Genomic DNA, 25,378 nt, shown 5'->3' on the forward strand with positions numbered 1-25,378 from the left:
TGCAGGCCCCAGGACGGTGATGTGACAACTCCAGAAACCGCTAAGACTGGCTCCAGTGCTCCCCACTGGCTGTGTCCACCCATTCCCTGCTGGCTCTTTTTGGAAAATGGGCCTGCTGCCCCTCTATGCCCTGGGCCAGGATGGGTAAGCCACATTGGGTAGGGGGGCAGTGGAATGAGCAGCAAGCAAAAAGGAGGCGCCTTGGCTCTCATGAAGTAAGCAAAGGACCGAGAAAGCTCAGCCCTCGTGCTGCCCTCACTCTCTATGGAGCCTGGCAAATTTCGAAGGTGTCAGAGGCGGGCAAAGAGGTGGCTGGCCTTGTTAGGGAGAAGCGAGCCTGGTTCCCTGGGTGTGTATGCCAATGGAGACCCAGGGAGCATGTGAGGAGGCAGGAGCTTAGCTGCCCCATCTTGGGCTGGGCCACGCAGGATGAGGGAGCCTGTCTTCCGTCCTTCACTCCACCATCACCCCAGCCCCTCATCTCCCAGCAGGAGACTGACGCCCCTTTGCAAAGGCAGGAGCAGCAGCCTGGCTCCTGCGAGCCGTGGGTGGGTGCCGATGAGCAGGGCAGGGCTCCACCCAGGGAGAGGCAGAGGATGAGGCAGGAAGGGGACCTTACACGGCACAGGAGATGGCACGGGGGGCAGGGCATGAGGAAGCCCCTCTCTCTGGTCCTCCCCGCTGGACTGCTGGTCCCCAAGGCTGCTTCACCCTGGAGGTTCTTCTCCCTGGGACAGTCCTCTCCCCTGGGTACAGACCCTTCACTCCCTTGAGGCTGTGCAATGCCTGGTAAGACTGGGTGCAGGTCTCTCTTCACAGGAACAGTCACTTTACTAAGCGCTATGGTCTTGGTTCCCTGATCCCTGGGGAGGGGGTGAAACGCTGAGGACACAGGGTCTATGTGAGCTTTGGGAGGAGCTGGGGGAGCCCAGGAGGGCAGGAGACCCCAGGGGGAAGGTCAGGAGTGAAGTCCTACTTTGGGCTTGACCTTCTCCAGGCCTCCTGCAGGCCGGGTGGCAGTGAGGGTGGCTGGCCAGAGACCCCGAGGGAAGCCCCTTTGGCTTCTGGTGGGTGAGGGCCCTGTGGAGAGCCCGTCTCGGGACTCGGCTGAGGAAGGTCTGTTTCCGGGACCTGATGGGGTCAGTGAGGGCAGTTCTGTGTGCGTGTTTGGGCGGAGGGTCCCTGGGACCCCTGGGCTTCAGTCCCCAGGCCTCCCTGGCACTTCCCTTGCCACAAAAGGAGTAGCATTTACTGCCGGGCCCCTCTGGTGTGCTAGAGGCTCCAGCCGGCCCAGCTCTGCACACTCAGCCTCGATGCTGCTCATTAAAGGGATGAGCAGAGCACTTCTACTGGGCCCTGGCTGCAGCCACACACCCCCGTCCCAAGCTAACTGCCCAGGCGGCCTGCGGGGAGGAGGATTAGGCCTTGGGGTGGAGTCTTAGGTGGTACCCACCGCCCACTTCCAGCAGAGAGGAGGGAGAATGCCCCCCACCCTTACCCCTCAGCCTCAAGGGCCTGAGGAGTTGGGGGGGCAATGTCGGCCAGGCTGGGGAGGCAGATGAGGGCAGTGGTTAAGAGCACAGGCCCTGGGCCCTGCTACCTGGGAGATCTGGGGCAAGTTACTCAACCTCTGTGCCTCAGTCTCCTGCGCAGGAGGGTAACAGTGTCTCTTTCATAGTGCGGTCGTAGAATTAAATTAAACAATGCATGTAGAGCGCGTCATCAAGTGCTTAAAGCTTCCCGTCAGCAAATGTGAGTTACTCTCATTGCTGCAATTGTATTAGCGCCTGTGATTATCCACAGGACCTCGGGGTCCCTCTCCATCTTCCCTCCCCAGCAGGTGTCTCTGCCATCCAGGCCCCACCGGTTCGCGCTCCCCCTTCTCCACTGGATCTTGGGAAAGAGTCTTTCTTTTTAATCAAGAAATGGCCTGAAGAGGAAGATGGCAGATATGTGTTTACAGCTTTTCATTTCCCTCCTTGCCTCTTTGAAAATACCTTCTTCCGAGCTGGAAAATAAATTTCCAACCCTGTTGACGTGCATTGATTTTTCCCTCCTGCGTCCACCTCCCAGTTCTTCCCCATCAGCAGGGCCTGTGGTTAAGCTCCGTGTCTGGGTTGGGCTCAGTGGTACCCCAGGGGAGTGGGTGGCCCCAGAGCACGGAACTGTCAGCCAAACTGCCCCATCTTGCCCAGTGCCTGGCTCAGAGGTCTGCAAACAGAAATGGCTTCCATCCCCTTCTGCCGTGAGGGTTCTTGGCTGGGGGGTTGAGGTCAGGGAGTGGGGTGGGGGGAAGGAGGTCCTCTGAGCAGGAGATTAGCGATTTTTAGCATCTTCCCTGAAAGGGATATACAGAGAGGAGACCAGGGGACCACAGGACTGCTTCAAGCTCAGCAAGTGGATCTCAACGGGGTCTGCCCCAAGCAATGGACTTTGTCAGCAAGGGGCCTGCCAGCAAGGGCCTGGGACCAGCTATGCAAGCTGGGGCTCGGAGAGAGAGGCGCTGAGGAGGTGGGGGGCTTGGCTGCATCCTGCGGGTTCAGGAGGTTCGTCAGCTTCCTGGTGCTGGAACCCGAAGAGGTGATCCGGAGGCCAACTAGGGGGTGGACACGGCTAGGGGCTGCTTGTCTTACAGCAGCCCTGGGCCTGGAAACTACTGCTGTCTCTTCCAGAGAACAGGAGTGGCTCACAGAGGTGGGGGTCTCTTCAGGGAGACAGAGATGGAGTTGCCCGAGATGGCTTCTGGAAACCCTGACAGCTCTGTCACAGACCACACTCTGGGTTGGAGCCAGCCTCAGCCCCAGGGCACTTTTTAGGAGGTTAAAAGGGCAGCAGTTAAATGAGGCAGCCTGTAGGGAGGCCTTGATCTTCCTCCCACCCTGACACACTGAACTGAGGCTGCATGGCCCCCCTGCACCTTCCCTTTTCCTGTCCTCTCAGCCCTGCCGTATCCCACCCTCAGGCACCCTCCCCAGGCTCCAGAGCCCGCAGAGAGGCCAACAGACCAGGGATCCTCTTCTTCCACCAACACCAGGTCTTGGAAGGATGGGGGCTGGGGGGTAGGGCTGAGAAGGTATCACCTTTCTCCTCCAGCAGGGGTTTTTATTCCCCTCCCGGGCACACTTGTGGAAGGAAGGAGGGCAGTTTCTCGAAGCTGAGGGGTTGAGGATGAAAAGGGCCTTCGGAGTTCAGATAATGGGAATCCTGGTCTGGGTGACGGAATGAGGGAGTGGAGAAGATAGCTAACAATGGCCTGGGTATCTCCAGGGCTTCACACCTGTGTCTGAGCACAGAGCCCTGGCCCACTGATTCCACCCGACTTCTGGTCATCTAACTGCACACTCAGCCTGGGGTCCCTGAGAGCTTGTGCCAACGGCCCGAGTCCTGCAGCCGGTGGGCAGGTACACGCCTTCCCTCCTGGCAGGAGTCTCTTCCAACCCACAGGGCTCCCACAAACACGCTTTCTTATCTCCTTGCCCAGCTCTTGTTCCTGACCCCGCAGGTACCGAGACCCAGAACGTCACAGGATGAGGCCAAGGCTATGTGGCCTGCTTTGCCCCTCGCCAAGCCCTCCCCCGCTGCCAGCTCCAAACATGAAGGGCAAATATCTGCTGCTCGTGGCTCAGGCACCTGGAAGTGTGTCCCTTGGCCACTGGGGCCACGCACAGCTGCCTAATTACCTCAGGGTTTTGGGGGGAGACCTGAGGCCTCAAGGAGACCTCAGACCCTTCTGGGCATCCACTGGCCCCTCCCTGGAAGGTGAAAGTCACGATCAATACCTGGAAAGGATGGTTGAGGAAACTGGCAAGTGGAGAGCCCTCTCTGTGCCTTAGGCCCCACCCAGAAAAACTGGGGAAAAGGCACATCACCTTTCTTCCCTCCAACAGGAAAGGTCCTCAGGCCTCTGGAAACCCTATTCGTGACAGCAGGCCAGTCTGGCATTAATACATGAGACAGGGGCACAGAGGTAGGCTAGGTCCAGGATGCGCGCGCGCGTGCGTGCGCGTGCGTGTGTTGGGGGTGGAGAAGGGAGCAGAGCATCTGAGTTCCAGTTCCAACCAGAGTTCCAGGCAGAGCAGCTCACAACCCAGCCCCGGATCCCTTCCAGGCTTAGGTGGTATTGGCCAGAGGGTAGGCTGGCCTGTCTGGGGCTGGAGCCTTCCCCCGGGTCCCTCCTACAACAGCCATGATAGGGCACCAGCCCCAGCCAGGGAAAGACCAGGAAGGCTGCCACAAGCTGCTCCCAGGCGACCCATGTGACCCAAGCCCTCTCAAGTCTTGGCTTAAGGAGAAGAGAGCAGGATCACCCACCCAGGTCACCTCGACCAGCACCCCATGTGTGGGGACCCTCTCGGTGTCACTACATCTGTCTAACTTTAAATCCTGACCCAGGCAGAGTATGTCCTGTCACAGCATATTATACTTGGGGATGGCAAAGGCTGAGCTGACCTGGCTCACGGGTCCCTGGTTTTGAGTTATGTGATAAATCTGGCTGAAACCATGCTTGAGATCAGCCAGATGTAGGAGCAGCCTTGAGCTGAACCTCCCTGTGTGTGTCGAGGAGGACTCGCTCTAGCCCCAGTCCTGCCGCCAACGTGCTGAATGGCCTGGGCAGGTTGCTTCACTTCTCATCTGCATCACCATCTGTCAGGCAGGAGGGGAGGGGCTGCTGTGCAGACCTCACGGGGCGTGTGAGGCTCTAAACAGAAGAGGATGTGAAGGTGCTTCAAGAAGCAGGATACGCCCGGAGCGCGTGGGAGAGACCACTCTCACTGCAGTGGGGTCCTGGGTAGAAAGCTGGGGTTGCCACCTCTGATGCTTCAGCAGGCTGAGGCCCTTGGAGAAGCGGTCCTCACCCAGGAGGGCCCAAAATGCCCCCTCTAGCTCCAGGCCAGCAGCACAACATGGGGGACAGAGCTGCGGCAGATGCCATCTGAGGTAGATGCAGGGGGGCAGCGTGGCGGTAGAGGACGCCCAGCCAGGTGCTGGACGGGCCTCCTTTGTGTGCGTCTGCATATGGGGCCCCGCGACCATGCCCACTCAGCACGGCTCTGGGGAGGACACAGAGCTTGGAAGCTGTCCCAGGGAACCAGGTGTCCGGCAGCCAGCCTCGACTTTCCTGCCTCCTGAAGTCCAGCCTTGAAGCTCGGAAGACCCCACCGAGCTCCCGGGCGGGGTCTTCCCGAGCCGCCCTCTGGGGCTGTGAGACAGCGCGGGGGCCCATGGACCACAGGAGAGATGCTGCTCCTTGAACACGGCTGGCCTGATGGGCTCAAGCCACATCCGGTTCTCATTCAAATGTCCAAATGTAATTAAATTCTCTCCGATGCAGCGGAAGAGTTTGGTAAGATGTGGCTTTCCCCCTTCCATCAAGGTTAAGAAATCACCATCATCTCTCATTCCATGGCTGACCCAGTCTGCTCCCTGCCACTGATCTGTCCCGTTCTGTACAGTTAAGGCCTGTGCTCTGATCTGTTTTCTAGAGCTGATGGGGCGGGGGCCCATGCCGCGCCCTCTCCCCCACCATCCCACTTACCCACCTGAGAGGACGGCCAGCTGAGGCCCAAGCAGCAGGCTCGCTTTGACTGAACAAGTCAGTGCACTGTGGGCTGGGCAGGGGCGGGGAGGTGAGCGGCCCTGGGGACACGGCTGCCGAACCCAGGCTCACCTCGGGGATGCACCAGTGTCCTCCTTCCACTGCCTGGATGTGCCTTGTCACGCCCTGCTGAGGGATCCCCTCTCTGTAGTTTCTCACAACAGGATGCACTCGAGAGCCTCTGGCCTGGTCCCAGAGCCCTCTATGGGAAATGGAGCCTCTCACAGTCCGGGCAGGGTGAGGCAGCCTGCCTGCCCCTACGCACGGAGAAGAGGAGGGAGGCGTGAAGGAAGCAGAGGAATGGAGAAGGCCTGGGAGCCGTCTCCGGGAATCCCTGGGACCTCCACGTCTCACAGGATTGCTGGTCATTTCTGGTCTGTCAGGGCTCCGAACGGGTTAACGGGCAGCACGGTCCAAGGTGCCAGCCTCGGTGAGACGGAGGGTGGCCCATGCCACTCAATAGAAAGGAGGCGCACTCACCCGAGGCTTCGGTGCCTCTCCCCAGCCTCCCGTTCAGGACTTCCCTGAATTCAAGCAGAACATCCCCTAGACAGGCTGCCTTTTCCCGCTTCCCTTCCCAACTGAGCATCTCCAGTTTACGGCTTATTTTTACTTAGGGATTTATGACTTTCATGGTAATGGGTTCCATTCTACTTCCTCTATGTCTATTTTTCTAATCTTTGTGGTATAGACTTTACGAGACTTTCTTAATAAGTCGGGGTAGTAGTCTTTTTGAAACAAACTGTCCTGCAAGTTAATGACTTAGAGTGGGTGTGGATGCTCCCCAGAGACAAATGGGGGCTGGGGAGGGGATAACCAGGGTGGGGGTAGATAAGACTCTTCTAGATTGAATACAGGTCCCTTTAAGGCTCTCGGTCAGCTCCTGGACCAGAATCCCCCAGGCTGCTCACCAACATCCCCATCTGAGATCTAGGACCACTTTTAGGCACACGCGGCACTTCCACACCAAAGAGTGCTCACCCTGGAGATGGGCACAGCTCACAGCAATCCCAACACTGCTGACCTGCCTCTAAATAGGAAACATTTTGTATATTTGTTTCCAAATGGTAAACTTTAGTTTAGTAATGGATTTAATTTAATTGCTTGGTGGCATTACTGCCAAGGCCATAGGGCTGGTGCCTTCGTATCAGTGAAGGTTTTAAGGAAATGAACCTAGTTCTTAGTTCAGTTGTCCTAGGCCAAGCTTAGCTAGGACAGTGGTGATGGGGTCAAGGTCTCTGTTGCCTCTGTTAGGGTCCCCAGCCTATGATCTTGACCCCGTAGTCACGAGTTTCGATTAATTGCTGCGGTGCCGCCCGTCCAGATGAAAAAGCTGGGCGGATACACAAAGGCGGATGCTGCCTTTGTGCTCTGTCCACAGACTGGCTGCTGGTGCCGGGCCTCTATTCATTATTCAATTCAGCTCGCTCAGACGAGCCTTTCCATTTGCTCCTCCAGGAGAAATAACAAATCTAGAAATGCAATTCCACTTTGCTGTATTACAATATTGATTTGCCCGTCGAGTGGGAGTGCATTTGTTCTGTCAGCCCCCCTGTGGGCAGGAAGGGGTTAACCAAATGTTTATCACAAGGCTGGCTTCAGAGTTGAAAGTAATGTGATCAGTAATGAATTTTGTGTTACATTAGGTTGTATAAATGGACAGACAAGCGCAGACAACAAGTGGCCAGGAGTCGGGGCTAATCTAATGATGTAAAAATAGAGACAGCACCAATTATACTAGGGGCCAGCTCCAGGCTCCTGCAGGGACTGCAAATGAATAGGTACAAATCAAATTACTCACTAATAGACGCACTACAAGAGGGGCAGTCAATGGTAAATGCATTAGAGCCTAGTGACCTCTCTGCTCTGCACAGCAGAATCCGAAAATTTGACTTCCATCTTAAAAGTGGGGGGCAGGGAGTGAGGTTCTCAAAGAAACTCTTGTTGGGGGAAGCACGGCAGCTACTCCCCACCCCAAACCAGTCCGTCGCCAGAAGGTACCTCCTGTCTGAGCCGACCTCTTGCCCTCACTCCAATGCCTCCTGAAGCCTGAGCACCGGGGCAGGGGCGGGGGGCCTCTTGAGGGACCAAAAGAGCAGTGGATGAAGCCCTGCACGTAGGCAAAGACAGGAAGTTACATACCAACACACTTCACAGCCATGTGCCTCTCAGGGGTGATGGTTTTTGCTGCTATGTCAAGAGCTGTGTCCGTATTGAAAATAAAATATTTCTTTAAAGAGGATCACAACATGGACCTTTCAGAGAGCAGCGGTGCCAAGATCAAAGGGAGTAGATACGAAAATCTGGTTTGACCACTGAGCGCTTTGCGGGGAGTGCTAGTGGTCTGTTCCGAGGCACAGCACAGGCAGGGTTTTTGTTTTTTTTTTTACATCTTTATTGGAGTATAATTGCTCCACAATGGTGTGCTAGTTTCTCCTTTATAACAAAGTGAATCAGCTATACATATACATACGCCCCCACATCTCTTCCCTCTTGCATCTCTCTCGCTCCCACCCTCCCTATCCCACCCCTCTAGGTGGTCACAAAGCACCCAGCTGATCTCCCTGTGCTATGCGGCTGCTTCCCACTAGCTATCTATTTTATGTTTGGTAGTGTATATATGTCCATGCCAGTCAGGCAGGGTTTTATCTATTTCTTGCCAGCCTGAACTCGTCTGTCCTTCCCTCTGTTCCTTCTCCCAGTCCTGCCTTCGCCCTTACAAGGGAATGGGAGCAGAGAAGGATGTGGAGTTACCACTGGCACCGCAGCCCCTCAGGTTTTCTTCCTCCCTCTCGGGTTCTATGAATGTGGAAACCAGGCCTTAAGTTCCAAGCTGCTTGGCAGTGCTGCTGGGCTGCTCAGAGAAGGCTCATGGAGACGTGCTTAAACGCATGAACCATATGCTTAGATTCAGCTCCCAGTGGCTTGGGGAGGGATAAAGTATGAAACCAAAGGACCCAGGCCCATGCCCGGATGGAAGCGGGGGCGGGGGGGGGGTCTGGTAGGCTCGGCCCACCTGCTCCTCCCCACAACCCACCCCTAAGGCCAACACCAGTCACATACATCAAAGTGGAGATGGCAAGCTGGTCCTGGCCAACTGGAGATGATGGGAACCGGCCAGAAAAATGAGCCCCCTGGCCCCAACCTGGCGGGGGTGGGGCGGGCAGGCACAGAAGGGAAAAAATCATCCTGAACAAATGAAGCAACTGGATGTCAATTCTCCCCAAACTCAATTAAGCACACAGAGGGGTGCGACTGCAAGCTATCGGGCTACACTAAATAAAACATATGTGGGGGGAATCGGCGTAGGTCTGGGAAGCCTGGTGCCGGGAGATTCTACCAGGACATTTAAGAATGCTTTCTGTGGTGGGCCTGCAGGTCCCTGGGGGCAGGGGTGGGGTTCAAAGAGAAGTGGGCAGGAAGCAATCACCAAATGTCAGAGGTTAGACAGCTGACTCTGGGGTGGGTGCTCGGAAACGCCTCCCTCTGTAAATTCAATCTGATGGGCATGGCTTGGCTTCCTTCGTCCAGGACTCTTTTGCTTCAAGAGCCCAGGCTCTGGACTCCTAAAGGGTCAGAGGGCCACTTCCAACTTTCATTTTCTGTGTGTCTGTTTGTCTTTCCTCTGTCACCAGCCATCCCGCCTGGGGTGGGGGCAGATGGTGGTCGAAATACCTCAGGCCATCTTCTGAGGCAGTAGAGGGGCAGAGGCAGGGGCAGAAGGGAAAGCTGGGTATTTAACCATCCATGACTGTGTTCAACTTTGTTCAGATCTCACACCTCGCGGAAAGGTCAATGGTTAAAGGTGAATTCTCTGGCAGAAGAGGAGGAACGGAGAGAAATCCTCCCGTTCGTTAACCATTTACCCATGTTCATGTCTTCAGAGAAGGCCCCTTATCTGGGGGTCCAACGGCCCTTCTCCACCCCTTGTCCAAGCCTGTCCGTTCTCCACAGGAATCCCTGCCCATGTGGGGCAACACCTGGAAAGGGGACTCTGAAGATTCACTGATGAGGTCACATGGGCACTTCTCCTTGTCGACAGGAATCAGTGTGCTTTGGTTAAAGAATTCAAAGAAGACTTTGGGCAACTGAGAAATGTGCAGAGGAGCTTCTCAGCCCTAAACTTCCATTACAGCTCTGCCTTTGCCTGGGGCTTCCAGCGGCCTTAGGGGAAAAGGAGAGAGGGATGGAGGAGGCAGAAACTAACTATCTAGAACTGGCCAGAAACTGACAAGTGTGTCTTTTAAACACAATCCTTCTTTCCATTGCTCTGACTGGCTTTCATTTACCTCTCAGGAGCCACGAAAACCCATCCAGTCATTCAGCAAACATTAACTGGGGCTCAGCTTGGCTCCTGTCCCAGTGCTAGATGCTGGGCAGGGAAAGGCTGGTGGTTAGAGGTAACAAAGAGGAATCGGACTCAGTCCGAGGAACCGGAGTTGGGCTAAGACACAGAGTATGGCTGACGGAGGGGCTGAAGAGACCACCAGAGTTGAGCCTTGCCCCAGTGGGATGGAGAAGGGAATCCGCCATTGCTAGTTAGTGGAAATGGCAACATGTACTACCTGCCCAGGGCCAAGTGTCAAGTGAGTAGGCGATGCAGAAATTCAGAGAAAGCTTCAGACAACGTGAGATTTGAGCTTGGTCTGAAAAGGTGACCGGGCAGTGGGTGAGGGCAGCAGGCCCCTGAACAGAGCCAGGTCAGCAGTGCCACGTGCTGGGGGTGATGGGTGAGGGTGTCTGCATGGAATATGAATAAGGGGCGACTGTGGAAGGGGTGTGGGGGGAGCAGGCTGGAAAGGAAGGTGAGGAAGGCCTGTAAGAGACTTGAAATATCACAGCAAGGAGCCTAGGCTGTCATGTGTGGGCTCTGGGCTCTTGTGAAGAGGGAAACAGGACAGGTAGAGGAGGCCCTGACAGTAAGGATGCCTTCCTTTTCTGGGTCTCCCTTCTCGGGAATAATATGTAGGAGTGATTGATAAACCCCTCGGACCAGGTGACAGGATCTTAAGAACTGGAAATTCTTCCTGGAAATCTCCTTTTTTTGTTTTTTTTATAAATTTATTTTATTTTTGGCTGTGTTGGGTCTTCGTTGCTGCACGCAGGCTTTCTTTAGTTGCGGCGAGCGGGGGGCTACTCTTCGTTGCGGTGCGCAGGCTTCTCATTGTGGTGGCTTCTCTTGTTGCGGAGCACGGGCTCTAGGTATGCGGGCTCAGTAGTTGTGACTCACGGGCTCAGTAGTTGTGGCTCGCGGGCTCTAGAGTGCAGGCTCAGTAGTTGTGGCGCACAGGCTTAGTTGCTCCGCGGCACGTGGGATCATCCTGGACCAGGGCTTGAACCCGTGTCCCCTACACTGGCAGGAGGATTCTTAACCACTGCGCTACCAGGGAAGCCCTGGATATCTCCTTTTAATCCCACATGTTTTAGTTATGATTTCACTTCAAAGCTTTAATTTTTCCTCCTTTGTACATCGCAGAGAGGAACGTCTACCCGGCGGTGGTGTGACAACTGTAGGATGCTCACACGGTTAGCATGGAATCGGAGACGTAGAAGCCGTTTGGGAGGTGGCGGCCGTGAGGACAAAGGAGAGGAGGAAACAAGGCAACCAAAGCGCTCGGCACAGGGAACAGCGGCCAGGACATCATGGGAACAGGAGGCCAACATTTCCTGCACCTCCTGTCTTCCCTATCCCTTGGACTTAGAGAGGAAGAAAGTGAGCTGAGTGAGGGAAAGCTTTATTCCCTGGAGGGCCAGCACCGTGCCCAGGGGTACCTCCAGAGAGCCCGCCTGCCTGCAGTGGCCCCGGAGAGAAGGTGAGGGCCTACTGGGGAGGTGGCTGACAGGAGCCCCGAAAGCATTTTGTAGAGGCACTGAAGAAGGCGAGAAAATCCAGGGCCCGACTAGGTGAAGCAAAGGAAAGTACCTAAGGGACTGGCTAAGTTGCTTCCATGATAGTGCTTGCCTGAGAGTAGGGACGTCTAAAAGGTAAGAGAATTAATTCACTGCCCCATGCCTGCAATTACTGTCACGTGATCATGTGGCACCCTGAGATGGAAGGGGGCTGACACGGGTCCTACTGGAAATGCAGCCTTAGCACGAAAATGTTCCCAGCCCTCAGCAATGAGGCAAGCAGGAGTTCCAAGGCCCATTGGAAGAGCTAATCCTAGAGGGAGGATAGAGGGTCCAACATGGTCCAACATACTGGGTTATTTGTTTTGGGGTGCCCATCTGGTCAACTCCAGGAACAATAGCTAACATTTATTGAGATCTTAATTCTCACAGTCCTGAAATGAAAGATATTAGCGCGCATACACAAAAATAGTGCTTTTAGTTCATCTTTTTGCAAAACGTAGGTAGTCGATGGACTTTGTTAATGGATATTTGTTAATTCACTTATTGAACCCTTCCTATGACCATTTAAAAGCTGTGTCTACTGTTCAAAATGTGCTTTCCATATTAAGGAGGAAAAAAGGTACAGCCCTTTCAAAAAGAAAAAGTAGTTTCTGACAGAAATCTCTGGAAGACCTTTCGCTGAAAAGAATCTCACAGCCTTTTCTGCTGAGTAATTACTATACACACAGGAAAACTCAGAGGATTTAGCAGAGTAAACTAGAGCACTGCTTTCCAAACTGTAGGTCACAATTCATTGATGTATTGTAAAGTCAGTTTAGTGAGTCATGACTGCATTAAAAAAAAATGTAGACAGCTGATTCACATCATTGTACAGCAGAAACGAACACAGCATTGCACAGCAACTATACCCCAATTTAAAAAAAAAAGAAATAAAATAGTACTAGAGTGTACTGCCTATACTATTGTTTTCTGAAAGTTTTATGTATTTGAGCAAGGAAGTAAATGTATTTCTCATGGAAGGTAAGAGGTAAAGATTGAGCCCCCAGTGTGATCCCCAAGAGTAGCTGCTTCTGGACTAGGACAGAATCTGTTAAAGAGACTCTAGACAGAAAAGGATGAGCCTCTTTCCATAAAGGAGAATGAAACAGCATTCCCAGGACTGAAGGAAGCCACAGTCATGGGGAAGCGTCAGTCCCCCTTGACCTTGACTGCTGACTTAGTGAGCTCTTAAGAGTCAACAGCAGCAAAGGGAGGCTGCCTGCAACAGAGATGTGTCAATACTTTAAACAGCTGGTCAGGACCTGTGAACTAGGCCTAGGGCTTTTGCTATTGGATGTGGGAGAAAGCCAAAGAAAGAAAGACAAGGTTTAGCTAAATAGTGATTGAAAGAGTTAAAGTGAAAATAAACTTAATATGTGTCCAGGTGTTTATGAAAATTTTTTTGGTTTTAGGTTATACCTTTACTTAGACACAAAACAACTGGAATAAGTAAATGTTTTGCTTATTGAAAAAAAATCCTATTTTTCTAGAAAAGGCAATATTGAAAGGCTTGTCTACTAAGCAGGAATTAGTCATGTTATTTTGAGGGGCTGAGAGAGGAGGGGCTGTAGGAGACAGCATTCCCGGCAGAAGGAGAAGTTTGTGCAGAGGCCCAGCAGGCAGAGGGAACACGTGTGCTTAGGGACCCTCCGGGGACTTCAGCTCGGCTGGAGCTCGCCCAGAGCAGTGAGAGAGGAGTCCGCAGACAGGGCAGTGGCTGGTCATGAAGGGCTTTGTACGTGATGAGATGGGGTGAATCCGGGAGAAGGACAGAGCTGGCGGGAGAGGAGTTCAGTTTTTGGACATGTGGAAACATCGACAGGTGACTGGTCTGGAGATCAGGAGAGGAAGCCAACTTGGAGAATCTTTGGAAATCATCGGTTTATGGGTAGTAACTGAGGCCGCGGAAGCAGAGGGGATGGCCCTGTTCGCACTGAGGGAGAGGAAAGAGGGCTAAGAAAGGGCCTGGAGAAATACATTGAAGGCCGACAGAGAAAGCAAGCCCAGGGAAAGGACGGACAAGTAGCAGAGGCAGAAGAAAAACCATGAGAGTGTGGTGAAACAGGAACTACAGGGAAATCACTCCGAGATTACAGGGCCTGGCTCACCGGGCCAGCGCTGGGGCAAAATGGACATTCGGTGGTGACTCTGGGTACTGTGGCCGGGCAGGCTGGGGGTAGGAACTGCTCCTCCTCTGGACAGCAGGGGAGGGGACGTTGCTGCAGGGACGTTTAGGGTCTGGGTGCAGGAGGCCAAGGGATTGCTCAAATGGTGACCAGCATTTTCTGAGGGTGAGAGACAAGCTGGTGGGGTAAGAGATTTGAGGGGAACGGGAAGTTTGACATAGCGTCCATGAAGAAGGAAAGAGACTGATTTCAAGATGCCGGGTGGACAGAGCACAGGTCCCATACCGAATAAAGCGCAGACTAATTCATACCAAATAAACAGCAATAATATGGAAAAAAATAATAAAATACAAACTCTTAGAGGACCAGAGATCTGGGGAATCTCTAAGAGAATGAAAACGGGCCAGAAGCCACAGCAGTAAAGCAGGGGCTGCAGCAGAGCTGCTAACACCTAGATTAAATGTACAATCCATTCACCCAGTAGTTACTGCACGCCCCCTATGTGTCAGACACTGTTCTAGGCACTGGGATCTGCTGCAAAAGATGAGTGCAAACTGAGAATCGGAAAAGGGGGCACTGGGAAAATGCGGGAGGACTGCCAGGGCTCACTGGACAGTAGAGGCCGTATGTTTGTAGACGTACCGATCTGAACAACTTACGATTTTTCTTCAGCAACCTAAGTGTACGAGCAGAGTTGACTTGACCTGGATTTTGTTTTCTTGACTGGGGACAGGGGAAAGGTAACAGGGGCAAGAGGTGTGAGGATATTAGAAAGAAAGCAATTCAGTCAGTTATTTTTTAGCTGGACTTTCAAATTTAATTTTGATCCAATTAGAGTAACTGGTCACAGCCATCCTGGAGGACAGAGCTAATGTCCGCCTCACAGGTCAACTACGTTTTAAAACGGGCCTTCTCATACTTTAATGTGCATAGAGATCTTGTCAAAACGCAGGTGCTGATTCAGTAGGGCTGGATGGGGCCTGAGATTCTGCATGTTTAATCAGCTCCTGGATACAGACAGTGTTGCTGGTTCACAGACCACTCTGCGAATAGTAAGGTTTTGAAAGGTTTTGCTTTACTTCGGGGGAGAGTTGTTTTGCACTATGGTACGGCTTACCGGTGGGGTGCTGGGGCTGGCTGACTGCTACATGTTCAGGAATTCTGCTAGGTTGACTGACATCATGCTAATAGCTTGAAATTGGCCGTAATGGGAGGTTCTGTCCTATGGCAATGCCCAACTGCTATAAATCAGGGCTTTCCTGCTTCCCTTTGGAGAGCTGGTTGTGAAACATTTACCGGCATATCACTAGGTAAACCTGTATAATAGTGAAGCATGGATACAATGGGCTTTGGTGTCAGGGGTCATGGAGCACCCGTCCCGGGTACTACACTAAACAAAGAGCCTGCTGCAAGCATTACAGAAACTGATCATCTCTGGTGCCTTGGAGGAACCAACAGAGGCACATGCTTGGGTCACCCTATCCCACGAGCACCTAGAGGAGCAGGTTGTGGAAAGCGAGAGCGGGACTGACAGGCTGCTCTGAGCAAAGGGTGACTTGCTGGAAATTCTCACCCACGTTGCCTGGCTATCTCTGGGCAGCAGGCTGACTCTGGTGTGGGTGTGTCAGGCTGCCCTTTCAAGGCCCTGGGCTGCACGACCAGGCTGATACTTTATCTGGAGCTGCAAAATGTGAAAACTGATTCTCAACAATGGCAGGGGGGAACAGGTTAACTTCCATGATATCTGCTTAACTTATTGGCCTTTAAAATCGAGGCAGAGTTTAAAAACAACAACAAAAACATATATATGTGTGCACACATATAGACTGATAGATTTAATTTGGTCAAAGAAAACCAAATGAATCCCATTTGGTGACAGCTTGGGGAGGAAAATGAAATCCCTCTGCTCAAAAAGGGCATCTCCTATTTTCTGACCTATGGGTCATACAGTTTTAATTTCCTCTCTCTCTCTCTCTCTTTTTTTTTTTTAATTTCATGAACCTGCTTAAGGCCACAAAGACTCTCCCGAATCCTTCAGCTGTCTGGCAGATGAATGGCTGCCAGCTTCGCTCAGGTTACTAATGGTCTGTGCCAGGCTGAAGTTCCCCAACTCTGCCTGAATGCGCCTTCCAATCTGTTGCTGGACGACACGGAGGTGCTCTAAGCGGCTTCTGAGGAAGGCGGCTGGGGAGGAGAGCTGACCCAGAGCTGCTCTGGTCCCTGGAAGGGTGGCTCCTTGGGAGTGTGTCTGGTGCCACCGGCTCTGGTTTGTGTGAGCTGGGGCTGGCCAGGGCCCAGAGATGTAAGGGAAAGCTGTGCTACGAGCAAGGTTCAGAAAGGGAAAAGATTTTCTCCCTTCGGCCAGCTTCCAAGCAAAATGGGGTTAGAGCCCCTGTAAATGGCAGAGCTGCTTCTCATCTCCGGATCCAGGTGGGAGAACAATGGCATGATGACCTGCCATTCACTAGTTGGATGGCTTTACAATGGGGGTGGAGAGGTGGCGTGCCCATGTCTGTGCTTGTGGAAGTCGAGGGGGTGGGACATGGCTTGTTGCAGCTTCCATGGTGCACGTCTTCCTTTCCAGGGAAGAAGGGGGCACGGAGGGGGCCTGGTCCTCAGAGATGGCTGTCTCCTGTGGCCAGATAAAGCACCTCTCCATCTCTAGCCAACTCCCTCTCTTGCATCTATTCTGTTCATTTGCCAATTATCACACGAGAGCTATGGGCAGGCATGAAGCTAGTGCTGTGGAGAAAGAGATGAGGACAATGCATCTCTATCCTGTTAGTGTAGGAACAGAGGAACTGAATGGGATGGGAAAGAAGAGAGGGAAAAGGTTAACTGCTAAACCCAAATATCTAAAAGACCTGGAGGATCTGCAGGAAATTGGGACTGTGTAATAATGTCAGGCATTTTGAGCCCTGCCAAAAATGCTTTTTTTTTTTTTTTGCAGTACGCGGGCCTCTCACTGCTGCGGCCTCTCCCGTCGCGGAGCACAGGCTCCGGACGCGCAGGCTCAGCGGCCATGGCTCACGGGCCCAGCCGCTCTGCGGCATGTGGGATCTTCCCGGACCGGGGCACGAACCCGTGTCCCCTGCATCGGCAGGCGGAATCAACCACGGCGCCACCAGGGAAGCCCTTTTTTTTTTTTTCCCAAAAATGCTTTGACTCTCGATCTTGCTTGTCCTGATTCCTGCCCCAGGGTTGTAAGTTTCTCCTCCCTGGAATCCCTTCTTCAGGTAGGCACGTGGATGGAGCAGTTCATGGTAAGGAATAACAGGCTTGAGGGGACTCAGGCAAGCAAGAGTGAGAAGGCCTGCAGCCAGGATTTGCTCCATCCCCGAACAAAGTTCCTGTTGACCTCAGAACACTGGCAAGAGGCCTGTGGGGCAGTCTTCCTCAGGGATAAAAGCCAGGCTAGAGCTGGCACTAACAGCACAGATGTCTAGAAGGAAGGGGTACTTTAGAAAAAAGGAGAGGCAGAAAAAAAAAAAAAAAAGAAAAAAGGAGAGGCAGGCTGTACTGTAATTCTGCAAAGATGGAAGGGTTGTGGGCTTTCCTAAGTGCATACGTGTGTGTGTGTGTGTGTGTGTGTGTGTGTGTGTGTGTACACCTGCTTGCCCGGGGCAGGGCTTACCCATCATCTAAGGATGTCTCTGCTCTATGGATGTGAGAAACTACCCCAGGCCCCAGTTGCTGCACCGTCTCAGAGACAAGAGTACAGAGGCAAAAGGCAGTGTGAGAAAAAGCTGTCTGGGGGATCACACCAGCCTTGCCTGCTGCATCCTTGCTCCCTCCCGGCTGGCAGGGCCCACTGATACTCTCCAATCTATAAAGCCTGCAGCAGGGCAGAAGAAGGTGTGCTGCCTCAGTGTTCAGTGCTCAAGGGCTGCTGAAACCTTAGGGACACCAAGGCTGTCCCTTCCCCTGGAGAAGGTGTCCTTCTGGGAGCCACCTATACAATACAATTGTGTAACCACAGCGTGTTCGTACGCATTAGTCCATGTAGGAGGGGTCGGTTCCCTGGGAACCCCCCTCTGCACGGGGTTTCCCAATATCAGAAGCTTCCAAAATGGATGGCAATCAGAGTACTAACTAAAGAAACAAATGGTTAAAACACACACCCTCTCCCGCCAGAGAAGCTCCATACCCACAGGAGCTATTCACGACCAAGCCAGGCTAGGAGTGTGAGGCCGCCTTTACCTGTTCCGGATCCCACCACGTCCCGGCTCGGTGACTCGGCCATGGCATCGGCCAGCCGCTCCCGCAGGCCCTCCTCCGTGTGCTCCATGGAGGCCATGTGCCGCAGCCCGAAGCCCTCCGGCCAGCTCCCACACACCTCCAGCAGGGTCACGCTCCGGTCGAAGGTACCTGCAGTGCACAAGGGACATCTGACGCTGAGTCACCTTGCAGAGAGCGGGCCGTTCTCTATGTCTGCTCACCGCCAACTCCCCGCCCTGCCCAGGGTCCATTTTAGCCCTTCCACGGGACGGATGAAGGAGGGAACGCCACAAAACACGGATGTGCAGGGCAGAACGAGACCGCTCATGCCACCAGATCAGAGTGTGTAGACCTCCGCGGCATTGGGCTAGTGGTTTTTGAACTGTTTTCTTTTTCTGTTATTGTTGCATGGCTTGTAGGATCCTTGTTCCCCCACCAGGGATTGAAACCGGGCCCTCAGCCGTGAAAGCACAGAGTCCTAACCACTGGGCCGCCAGGGAACTCCCCCGAACTGTTTTCTGAGGACCTACAGGGTTCTCTGAAGTCTTCAGGGACTGCTTCAAGATCTAGGTCAAGGGTAGGAAACTTCTTTCCCAGGTTCAAGCAAACTGCCCTCCCCACTTTCCTCTGTTTGAGGCAATAGGGCTTCGCCTAAAGATTCTTTTTTTTTTTTTTTGCGGTACGCGGGCCTCTCACTGTTGTGGCCTCTCCTGTTGCGGAGCACAGCCTCTGGACGCGCAGGCTCAGCGGCCATGGCTCACGGGCCCAGCCGCTCCGCAGCATGTGGGATCTTGCCGGACTGGGGCACGAACCCGTGTCCCCTGCATCGGCAGGTGGACCCTCAACCACTGCGCCACCAGGGAGGCCCTAAAGATTCATTTTTAAAAGGGGTTACATAGCTTAAATTTTTTTTAAAAAAAGCATTCTAAGTCACTATATCCTATCACCTATATCAAATGTCCTCAGAAAGGTTATGTCCCGAGATCCAACGGCAAGTTTGTGGCAGGCTTGGTTCAAGAACTCAGATCTTCCGACGGCTCAGTCTAGAACTCATTCTACTCCACCGCCTACAGTCCCCCAGCTGCCCCAGGACACGTGCACCACTGGGGCGCCATTTTCAGGACGGCAGCACGAGACTTGGGTGATAGCATCTTCAGCAAAGACCTTTCCTCGATCTGAAGCTGCTTCCCAATTCCAAAAAGTACACGGTGCTCTGCTGAATGCCAAGATTAGATTTTACATGCAGGATCACTTCAAAGGCTAAATTTAAATTATTCTCCTTTATTATACAGCAAGTCTTCTGTGAAAGCTTATTTCATCCACTCTCTCTTGGAAGGAGATTATAGTCATGCTCTGTTGCTTTAAGCGCACACCATTTCCCCAGCGATTAGGTAACTGAATCCACTGCATTTATTGGGCTTGGTTCCTGCCAGCACCAGGAAGATGGGGAAAAAATGCAAATGCCGATGTTTCCCAAAGTTAAAAGAACACCACCACACACTCTTTTTATCAGGTCTTGCTTCTCCTCTTTGATCAGCCGTCAGAAACTATCTTCCCTCGGCAGTCAGGACTGAGCAGCGTCAGGGCACACTCTCTGCCAATGACAGGTGGTAATAGAGAGGGTGCGAGCCCCAGCCCCGGCAGGCGGCCCTGCCTCTGATAATGGCCAAAGCACTGAGGTGATAACCGTTCGTAAACACTCCGACAGTCGGTGACTCCATACATCAGCAAAGAGGGCCAGATAATCCTGAGCTCTCCTGACCAGACAAGGGCCCCTGGCCAGCCCGCTGGGATTTCTATGTGTGGCAAGGGTCACTCCTGGTTCCTGGATGTCATCAGCCGAGTTTGGCTTTGATTTATCTCTTGCCTAACTGGAGGGTAGATTCCTGGTGCCGGGGTAATGGGCAGCGTCTATAAATGCATCTCCCCAAGAAGAGGCCCACCTTGGGAGTGCGTTGCTGGGGATCAGCCTGTCAGGTGGGACTCAGGGATGGGGAGCTGCCCTGTACCACCTTCTCTCTCCATCAGGTAGGGTCAGGCGGTGGGTCTGGGGAGCCAGGCGCTGGGCAGTGGGGGAGAGGTGCTCTGAGTGTCAGCCCTCTAAGGGCCCGGGCTGTGCCAGTGTTGCCCTAGAGCCCACACTCAACCGGCATCAGCCACGACTCAAAGGTGCCCAGTCCCCAAGGACACACAAGGAATGAAGACACACAGTGGACTGCTGATTCCAGTGCCCACTCACTAAGTGATGTGAGGCAAGTCCCTCCAACTCCTTTTTCCATCTCTGAAGTACAGCTGGTAACCCTTTGCCCTGTCTCAAAGGAGGGAAGAGATTAAGTGAGGTTCCTGCCGGGAGTCTGAGTTCTCCTCTAGCGCCACCCTACTCTTAGTTGACAAGATCAAGAGCTACAGCACCAGCGTTCCTGGTCTGCCTGGGGTCTGCCTGGGAAGTCTATGCTTAGTAATTTCCAGAACAGGAGATCAACAATAAAATGTGGGCACTCCTCCACTCTGTGCGCTCAGGGCCGGGGCGGCAACTTTTTATTTTATTTTTTTTTATGGACAGAGATGTCCCAGAGCCTGGGGAAGGGAAGAGAATGATCTCACTTCACAGGAGCAGGGTGCCTGCCTCTAGAAAGGCGCTCAGTCAAGGATTGTACGTACTGTGTTTAGAGGTCAGGGCAGGTAAGCTGACAGCAGGGCCAAGAGGTGTATCAGAAGCCAAAGCAGGAAGAAAACGAAACAATCCAGCAAGACGTTATGGCAAGAAGCGTGCAGGTAAGAGGCCCGGTCCACGAGAGAGGGTAAAGGCCAGAGGAGTACGTAATATTGTAAGGGACAGAGTGACAGTATACAGGAGAAAAGGATCATGAGCTAGTGTTATAGTGGAGAATGGAAACAGAAACACAGGCTCTAACACATATTACTTGTATGCGTATAGCTCTGGGCAAGCCCTTTACCTTTCTGAGCCTCTGATTCCTCATCCATAAAAATGGAAAAACGATACAATCTTATAGGGGTGTTACGGGGTTTGCATTAGATAAATAGCATATAGTGAGTGCTCTGCACATAAGGGGTAATGCTCGTGTATATGTTAATAATAACAAATATGTACAACTTTATACCACTTGAAGCGTCATCATAAATGTTGACCATCACAGTGATCCTGAAAGGCGAGATGGGTACCACTCCAATTTACGGGAGAGGAGCTGGAAGCGCAGAGAGATTCAGTGGCTTGCTCAAAGTCTCCAAGTGACAGATCTGGAACACAAGCTCCTAACTCTCATCGTGGAGATCATTCTATCAGCTGCATCTGGAGCTGCATCTGGAGAACTGTTATGGGGAGAAATCACCTCTATCTTTCCTAACTTGCTCTGAGAACTCCTGTCACCTTCAACCACGGCCTTTTAAAAATCTTTCCCACACCCAACCAGCCCAAGTTTCTTGGAGTATCCTGGTAACGCCGATGAGTCATCCTGTCGGACGGCACACAGGAGAAAAGAAAAATTGACAGAAGATCTAATCTGTTCTCTCTTAGCACGGGCACTGCGAGGAAGCTGTGAGTACGAGGCTGGGGATACAGAAAGTGCTCAGCAAAGGAGCATTTGATCATTTCGACAGGCCTGAGAGGTCACAGAGAGCACGCAGTCAGTGGTCCTGCTTACAGTGCTAGAGGGAGTCCCAGCAGAGGCCCAGCGATGCCCCCCTTCCTGTCCATCCTTCCACCCCTGCCAGTGCAGATGAGGGCAGCAAAGGCGCTCACGGGGTCTCCTCGTCTGGGAGGGAGAAAAGGGCTGCAGGTGTGTGCGTGTGCCAGCAGGGGCTGGAGTTAGAGGCTAAGCCCTCGGAGAGCGAGGTCACCTCTGGGCTCTTAGGCAACTGCACATCTTGTCAGCGTGATCGGCACCGCTATCATTCATCTGGCCAGCCTAGAGACACTCCATCAGATGGGCTGGCCCTTTGAGCCCCATTACGGGGGAAAGGGTCAGTTTCAAGGGGGAGAAGACACTTAGTGCAGGCTGCTTGCAAAGCACAAAGTATATGTACTTAGCAACAAAGATCTCTAGCTGAAGCAGCTGAAGCAATGCTCTGCTGTTTACCAAGCCCTCTCACGTTTATGATTTCGGTTAACTCACACATTCATCAAATATGGATTAGTGTCCACTGTGATATGAGTCAGGCCCTGTGCGGAGGGATGGGAATACAAAGTGAGAAAGAAAAAAAAAAAAGCTCAAGGTCCACAGAACTCTGGGAAGAAGCAATGGTCACCATTTTACAGATCTGCATTTTTCTGAGACTGAGGGACGTGAGACAACTTAAGGTCACCGGTCCTAAGTGTGACAGTCTTCCCATGATGCTCCCTGGTGACCCCTTCCTTCAGGGCTGCCTGCCACCCCACTATTCTCTGAATATATTTTCTAAGATTCAGTTCAGGTCTCATTGGCTCAACAAAACCTTGTTATAATGATAATCTAAGTTATCATGAGCACTCTTCTACAAAGTCTGACTGTACGCGAAGTTCTTCACCTCTTGGGATGAAGCTGGTGAAAGTTATAAACTTACCCCCAAAATGTGTATTGGCAAACATGAAATGATACGAACAGTTTCAGGGTGTTGAGGGATGCCTCCGAAGCCCATCCTCAGATCCCAGGTTAGTGAGATCAGTGTCCTGGTGTTCTCCCCACACTGCCTTCTATGATTCTCACGATCTGCTCTTCAACCTAGTTTAGAAGCTGCTTTAGGGCATGGATTCCTCCACAAGCCGTAAGTCTGTAATAAGCACCGGACTTTGTGCATTGTGCTTGCTCCAAACATGTTTATTGACTGATTATGAACATCTGAGAAATCTGACAGTCACTCTGGAGTCAGTACCCTTTGGGTGCATTGCCCCAGAGACTAAACATCTAGGGCCAGGGCTGGGAGGCGGAGATGGAGGAAAGCAGAAAACGGAGCTAAAATTAAATAAGAGGAAGGAGACAAATTGTAAGTGAGCAGAAAACAATGTTGCAATATCATTCTACTACCCCCTGGAGACTTATGTTACAGGTGAGATTCTGGGAATTGGAAGAACCCAAACAATCTGCCTTGGATGACACAGAGAGCCAGGTTCATACAGGTGAGCTTCCCGAATCCTGCTTCCCAACTTGGCATCCTGCATTACACTCTCTCCCCAGAGGAGAAATGGGTCAGGTTCTCGGGTTTCACGAACGCATTAAAGGCATGCCATGACAGCTGGCGAGCCAGCAAGCTCCAGGGGGAGGTGAGCGGCACACGTGCTCTGTCTTTTGTGCACCACCGTCAAGGGGCAGGGAAACCCAGCGGTGGAGGCAGCGTGGGGGAGGTGGGATGTTCCTCTGAGCTGATAGCGTCTAATCACACCCTCGCTATTTAGGAGATTGTGGCTCAGCCTCCGCTTTGCATCCATTCGATTCAGCCCAGGGTTTGGATGCTGATGAGAGCCTGTCGATCAGATTTCCAGCCACCAGGGAGGCCAGGTACCAAGAGCAAAACTTGTCATTAAACAACGCTCTTCAAGACAGAAGCCTTCCTGGGTGAGAGTTTGTGATGATAGTGATGGCCACGATAACTAAGAAATGATCCCAGGCGTGACGAGCGTGGCCATTGGAGAGAGTCCCCACCTGATCTGCAAACTAGGTCACCAAACTGAGCTTGAGACTGGTGCTTTCTCTGTGCTTATATGAACAGGTTGCTTCATATCAGCACAGGCTGAGGACATTAGCTTTGTGGTTATTAGATGTGGCCACAGGCATGTTTCACTGTCTCAACACGAGCTATGTCATGGCTAACAGACATGGGAGAGGGAGGCTGAGAGCATATGAGGACCCCATCTGTCCCTCTCAATCCTTTACGTTGGTTCCCAAGATAACCGTAACCCACATCCACAGACGTAGTACAGAGCAAAGAGGCCTAGACCCCAGCAATCTTTATGACTCCGACTATCTAATGCTCACCAAACTTGTGACCGTGTACCATGTTTGTCCCATAGTCATCCGTTTGGCTGCGGGGTTTAGATTTGGCGGTTAGGTAATTAAAGGATCTACTATTCCAGTTCAGAAGTAAACTTAGCAATAGAAAGGAAAGGTACCATACAGAAACACCCTTAGCTAATGGTGGCAAGCGAGGAGATGCTGGCGAGCCAGATGTGGTGATGCCACATCTGTCCTCACAGGCCCTCGGGGCCACTAGTGGGAAGGAAGTAGTCACTGTTCATCAGAGGTCCATGAACAGACTACCATGTGAGGCATGTCAAAGGCACCTGAGACAGGGAAGAGAAATTCAACAGTAACTGAGACACTAAGAATTTATGTGCTATTTAAAATAGTCATTTTGACAACGATTTCAACTGCAATATATGATCACAACTCATACTTTAAAGCTTAGGATATAGATTACAAATCCAGACATCCAGGCTATAATTGGAATTCTCCCATTAACTTTTCTGGTTACTCTAGGTCTTAATTTCCCCACTTACCACATGGAGAATAAATGAGCAACTCTCATTTAAGGGGTTTGCTAATATTTTCAATGTAATGAACAGTAATACACTAACAGAGCAATGGTGACATGATGTCTGAGGTTCCTAGGGTATCCAAGGGTACCAGATTTCATTTTCTATGAACCAGTTCCATAAGCAAGCAGCCACCCTGTAAAGGAGTCTTGGCTGGAAGAAAGCAAGGAAGGATTCTCTCGTGGAGACTTTGGTGGAAGCGTGATGATGCTGACACCTTGATTTTGAACTTCTGGCCCCCAGAAATATGAGAGAATACATTTCTGTTGTTCTAAGTTACCAAGTTTGTAGTAATTTGTTACGGCAGTCCTAGGAAAATGATACACCTATAAAACAGGGAAATGAATGTTTGCCTTCCAGGGCTGTCATGAGCATCTGATCAGACAGGACATGAAAGAGTGCTTTGTAAAACTGCACGGGGCCACTCCAACATAGAGGACTACCCCAGGGCTCTGTGAGCAGCTCTTCTTAGGGGCAGTGGGATTCTGTGACAGGCTTAGAAAGTGAGTAGGGACACCTCTAGGCCAGAAGACAAGCAGCTTGAGGAGGATACTGGGTGGGAAAAAGTCACATCAGCTCCCAGTCTGGGCAACTCCATCGTGAAAGCTGAGTGGTTCTGTGTCATTACATAGCCAGAGCCTTTGATAGGGAGTTACAGCATCTACGTTGGGTATGTATCCTCCACTTCTCTGAGGATGACTGCAGAGGGCCCAGGAGAGCAGGGGAGGTGGTGTCTTAGCTCTGAGGTCAGGTCCCTCACATCCCCTGATCTCCCCACATCAGAGGGTGGGGATAGGACATTTCTGTTCCCTAAATTCTTTAATGAATAAACAGAATCGTACTCAACACAGGTAAGGATGAAATGAAATAGGCTGTTGCTAATGGGAATATTATTGTTATAAACTATCTAAAGGGCAATTTGGCAATATGGATAAAGAGCCTTTTAAAAACACGAAAGGCCACTTCTAGGAACCTAACCCAACCTAACCCTAATCTAAGATGCCAACAACCTTCATGCAT

At 52.1% G+C, this 25,378-nt stretch overlaps 1 protein-coding gene across 5 annotated transcripts in view; it reads right to left on the reverse strand.

Annotated features, from left to right (window-relative positions):
* Positions 1-25,378, reverse strand: part of BCAS3 (BCAS3 microtubule associated cell migration factor) — a 574,202-nt gene that overhangs the window by 4,936 nt on the left and 543,888 nt on the right. For 3 of the 5 annotated variants that reach the window (XM_027087291.1, XM_027087292.1, XM_027087300.1), the window contains one exon: positions 17,815-17,982. In XM_027087291.1, the coding sequence (XP_026943092.1) occupies positions 17,815-17,982 (168 nt within the window). Of the gene's footprint in view, positions 1-4,072; positions 7,149-14,544; positions 14,658-17,814; positions 17,983-25,378 lie in introns of those variants that run through there. The other 2 variants (XM_027087294.1, XM_027087295.1) reach the window with 2 other exon arrangements.

This window comes from Aethalodelphis obliquidens, unplaced genomic scaffold, assembly GCF_003676395.1.
Source record: "Aethalodelphis obliquidens isolate GAN/ISIS:26980383/991018 unplaced genomic scaffold, ASM367639v1 scaffold58, whole genome shotgun sequence".
Lineage (NCBI taxonomy): Eukaryota > Metazoa > Chordata > Mammalia > Artiodactyla > Delphinidae > Aethalodelphis > Aethalodelphis obliquidens.